The 5,156-nt window shown below is 42.4% G+C and overlaps 1 protein-coding gene across 1 annotated transcript in view; it reads left to right on the plus strand.

The window, feature by feature from the left end:
- Nucleotides 1-4,675, plus strand: part of LOC113968971 (thiamine transporter 2-like) — an 8,117-nt gene extending 3,442 nt beyond the window's left edge. The window contains exons 3-6 of the mRNA XM_027685982.1: nucleotides 6-157; nucleotides 2,605-2,797; nucleotides 3,288-3,429; nucleotides 4,194-4,675. Coding sequence (XP_027541783.1) covers nucleotides 6-157; nucleotides 2,605-2,797; nucleotides 3,288-3,429; nucleotides 4,194-4,316 — 610 coding nt within the window. The 3' untranslated portion in view covers nucleotides 4,317-4,675. The remainder of the gene's footprint in view (nucleotides 1-5; nucleotides 158-2,604; nucleotides 2,798-3,287; nucleotides 3,430-4,193) is intronic.
- The last annotated feature ends 481 nt before the right edge of the window (nucleotides 4,676-5,156 follow it).

A 5,156-nucleotide genomic window follows, 5' to 3' on the forward strand; every position in this document is an offset into this window, starting at 1 on the left:
TCCAGGAAACTTCTCTACTGGTCTCTGTGGTGGGCTCTGGCTACAGCCGGCTTTTATCAGGTCCTGAATTATATCCAAGTGCTGTGGGACTTCCAAGCCCCCTCTCACAGCTCCGCAGTGTACAATGGAGCTGTCGAAGCACTAGCAACTTTTTTAGGTAAGTAAAAGATGATTAGTAAATAAGTAACCCACCCTGTGCTGAAGCATTCTTCAGCACGCCTTTGGTGCCTTTCCATCTCATATGAGGACCAGGGTCAACAGCAACAGCCTGATATATAACACCCAAATAGTGTGCAAAGCATGTTTTTTTCTATTAACTTTTATCAGTGGGCTTTTCAAAAATTATATATATATATATAAAAGCTTTTCCTTTCTAGAGGAACCTTATTCCACCTAAGTGTTGTAAGAGTTTAAGTTCACCGCTCTGTTTAGACCATGAATTTAACCCCAAGCACTTTGAAACCCTGCACAACCAACCTTGCATATACCTCCCTCAAATACACCTTAAGCTGGCAAGTTTAGGAATTAAAAGAACACACTAACAGATACACTGTTCTAAATGGTCTATTTAGACAGTGGATTAAAGATCATTTCAGGCCAAGTGCTCCTCAGCAAATATTCTGTGCTGCATCTCTATCCTCATCAGTAAGTTTGCCTCTGGATATGATATACAAGGAAAGACTGAGAGCACTGTAATTACTTAGCCTTCAGAAAACAAGCGATTTCATTAACGTACATAAAGACTTGAAGGGGAACAGCAAAGAGGATGGAGCCAGGCTCTTCCCAGTGGTGCCCAGTGACAGGACAAAAAGCAAGGGGCACAAAATCCAGCACAGGAGGGCCAACCATGTCCAGGGGGGACATCAGGCAAAGCAGCACCAGTCAGCTGAGGGAGGGGATTGTCCTGCTGAGCTCTGTGGTGGCCTCACCTTAAATATTGTGGCAGTTTTGGGTGCCACAATATCAGAAAGACATTAAGTTCTTAGACAGTGTCCAAAGGAGAGCAACGGAGATGGTGAAGGGCCTTAAGGGGAGGCCGTGTGAGGAGCAGCTGAGGGCACTTGGTCTGTTCAGCCTGGAGGAGACCTCATTGCAGTTACAACTTCCTCCTGAGGGGAAGAGGAGGGGCAGGCACTGATCTCTCTGGTGACCAGTGACAGGAGTTGTGTCAAGAGAGGTTTAAGTTGGATATTAGAAAGAGCTTCATCACCCAGAGGGTGGCTGGGCACTGAACAGGCTCCCCAGGGCAGTGGTTCACAGCATCAAGCCTGACAAGAGTTCAGGAAGCATCTGGATGATACTCTCAAGCACATGGTGTGACTCTTGGGGATGGTCCCGTGGACAGTCAGGGCTTGGACTCGATGATCCTTGTGGCTTCCTTCCAACTGAACATATTCTGTGATTCAAAGTTCCACTAAAGCATATAAGAACATTTTTATTGTAAGAGTGATTTAAAACAGCAACAGGTTGACCAGAGGTGTGGACTCTCCATCCTTGGACATACTGAAAACCTAAGACAGCATCCTGAGCAGCTTGCTTTAGCTGACTCAGCTTTTAGCAGGGCCAGGTGATCTCCAGCCATCTCTTCCAACCTCAGCCATTCTGACTCTCATTAGTTCCTTGGTCCATGCCAATGACACTTCTCTTTGGCCACAGAACAGAAGGTTATGGCCAAAGTGAAACTTCTTTTACATGACTGTGCAGTACCAATGGAGCTTCCTTTTTGAGGTCCCATTTACACATCTGTCTCCCCCTTCATTCCAAGAGTCCCATCCCACATTTCCACAAGGAATTGTCAGTTAACTTCTCCTCCCTGCAATTAGCATGAAAATCTGTTTTACTGAAGCTACTCCAGAGCTACTCAGACTACTGTTCTGAGTAGTGTTCCCAAGGACTTTCTTGCTTTTACACTCCCTGGCACTTCAGACTCCAGAAGGCACTCACAGTACTGGAAACCTCTGCCTGCAGCAGGGATGGACCAAAGGGGTTGGTTTGCTCTAACTTAAGGAATGCTGATGAAGAGCACACACAACCAGCAAACAAAGTCCAATCTGCTAACGTGCCTGGAAACATGGAGTTTGCTACACTGTGATGCACTCAGCTCAGGGTTTTGTTACATGTGATGGTCAATAAGGCAAATGCAGTTCACAAGATTTTTCACCAGAAACTGAAAAGACACTTTCAGAAAAAGCAAACATGAAGTACAACATATTTTCATTTCATAAAGATCTTTACATGAAGTAAGAGAACTCATTATGCCTATTTTGGCAGAAAATGCTTGGTAAGATTGTTCTTCTCTTTTGCTCAGTTGTCAAAAAATGCAAGAAACAACAATAGACTGTGTGCTGCTGCCTCCAGCCTTGGGCATGAGGCACTTTCCCAGAGCACTTCAGTCAGTGAAGGGTCTGTAAGCAAGGAGGAAAACACCCAAACAAATGGAAGACTCCCACGCCACTAATAGAAGTATAATCCACACCATTATTGGAGCCCACTGTGACTGTAACAGACTGAAGAGCTCCTGGCATGATCCAACTACACAGTTATACAATGGCTCTCAAGGATAATAATGTTTCAGAGTTTTAATCAGTACTTTTCAATTTTCAGGTTCAATAACATCCATAGCAGTTGGATACGTCAAAGTGAACTGGGATCTCTCTGGAGAACTGGCCTTGGGAATTTTCTCTGCAATGGATGCCGGTTCTCTGTTTCTCATGTACTTCACTGGGAACATCTGGGCATGTTATGCTGGTTACCTTGCATTTAAGGCTTGCTATATGCTCCTTATAACGATAGCAACGTAAGTACAACACACAACTGTTCTAATTAAATTGATTTAAATCTGTGTCAAACTTTTAAATTTATCAAAATTTTACTGGAAGTTTCCCTAGAAATAAATTTTAACTAGGTTATGACAGCAGCATACATTATTTCTAGCCTGTGTAAAACTATGCTTAAAATTTTATGACCTACCCATTACAATAATACAGTTCCTGTCAGAACGAGGTAGCTTCTGCATTTGGCTGTTCAACGATCTATGTACAAGCGTTCTATACATGATCAAATAAATATATACCAGTAGTCAACAGAAATATCCACTCAAGTAAAAGGTAAGTAGGATGCACAAAGGTCACAAAGCCAGAAAAACCAAGGAATTTCTGCCAAATTGAAGCTGTTAAAGCTTAATAGCCAAGATTGAAGTGACTGCCCTTTGAAGAGTCCACTGGGCACATTAAAGTGCACACGTCCTTGCTCTCCACAGTTTGGCCAACCTGTGCATTCATTGGCAGGTTTCAGATTGCTGTCAACCTGAGCATGGAGCGTTATGCTTTGATGTTTGGCTTCAACAACTTTGTCGCACTGGTGATTCAGACAATTTTAACTGTTGTTGTAGTAGATTCAAGAGGTCTGGGACTGGATATCAGCACTCAGGTAAGCTACATGACTGCTCTCAGTCCCCCTACTCTTCTCAGAAAGTGGGTTCTGCTCCAAGACTAGCCTTTGGGAAGATACCAGGTAATGTGTGAGCTTAGGCCAGTTACTCGGAAAAAAAAGTTCATTTAAAGTGAACTGCCATGAGCTACTACAACTTGTCCTCCAGTCCTCTCAGTTTTGCTTTTCTGCTATAATATTGAGAATATTTTCATAGAACAGAGAGGAAGGACCACCACCTATTTCTCAGAGTATTTTTGCAATTAAAGGCTTACTATTCACAAATTTATTGTCAAAATACCCTAACTAGAAGCAGGAAGCAAACCAAAAAGCAATCAATGGGTCTATTATTAGGATAATTCTAACTAACACAGTTCCAGTGGATGCACTATAAAATTTACTCTAATTCTGAAAATTAACTTAATTCCCCACTAAGTTTCTAAACTTAAAGTTGATACTTATGTCTCAAATGAGGTCCAAGTCTCTAGCTTTCATATTTTCAGAGAAGAGACACAAGTGCAGGACTGTTATCCTCCCTTACTGAGCTAGGGAAGGGAAGCACATTACAGAATATTCTCTCCCCCTTTTACAACCTCAAACTTCCTACAGTATGTAATCAAGCAGTCAGACTTCGAGTCCTTTCAAATGGGATCATTTTGGGCACAGGTGACAGGGGAGGGCAGCAGTGGAGGGACACCTCTTATTATCTAACGGCAAAAGCAGTTTTTGACTCTTTCTCCTCCTTTTCCACCTCCATTTCCCAGTTTCTCATTTATGGCAGCTACTTTGCAGTCATAGCTGGAATTTTCCTCATCAGAAGCACATACACCATTATCTCCAACAAACGCAGCAATACCAGGGCGGCTGGTGAAAGCACTGGGCGTTAACAACAGAGACAAGAATGGTTACAAGCAACAGTGCAGACGGCTCCATCATCTGAACAACAAATTAGGAGACATATAATGTTCCATCAAGCAAAACTGGTGCAGGTAGAAGCAGGCTGTTAATGAGCCTACAGCACAGAGCTTTGTCAGCAGCAATGCATTTTGCCTGTTTTCTTCATCAGTAGTTTAACTCGAAGTTAGTGATCGACACTCGAACTTCGATTAATGCTCCATGAGCACAAGTACAGGCAGGTGCCTGAACTTCACATCAGAAGAACTTACAGAACCTCTGAAATTTCACTTCTACCAAGTATTTCAATTAAAGGCAATTTAGGCCTTTGGACATTCCTAGGGAATATAAAGCAACAGTTGCCCCTGGCAGCAAGATATCTGTTGGAAAGCTTGCCACAGAGGAAATGTAACACTTTTTCAACTGGAAGTTGTGACACAGATTTTTAAAACAAGTTAACAAATAACAATAAACAATTTTTTCCCCAAAAGATGCTACTCAAATGTTGGATTACTACCATGTGATTTAGTATAGCAATACTGTCACTTTCCCAATGGTCAAATGCAGGCATTTCAGATTCCACACAGACAATGCACTCCTCAGAAATGTGAAGTTATAGCACTGTAAGAAAAAACATGTCATTATATACAGATCAACTGCTACTGATGCAACGACAGCTTTACCGTGAGTTTGTTGAAGGAGCATGAACACAACACCCTGACCTTCCCTTTGAGTGTCTGCCTTGATAAGCATATGCAATAATTATATCCAACAACTGCCATGACCCACACACACTTATCTTTGGAAGCAAAGAGCCTCCTAAACTAACATAT

The sequence above is a fragment of the Neopelma chrysocephalum genome, unplaced genomic scaffold, assembly GCF_003984885.1.
Source record: "Neopelma chrysocephalum unplaced genomic scaffold, ASM398488v2 Primary Assembly neopelma1_70, whole genome shotgun sequence".
Lineage (NCBI taxonomy): Eukaryota > Metazoa > Chordata > Aves > Passeriformes > Pipridae > Neopelma > Neopelma chrysocephalum.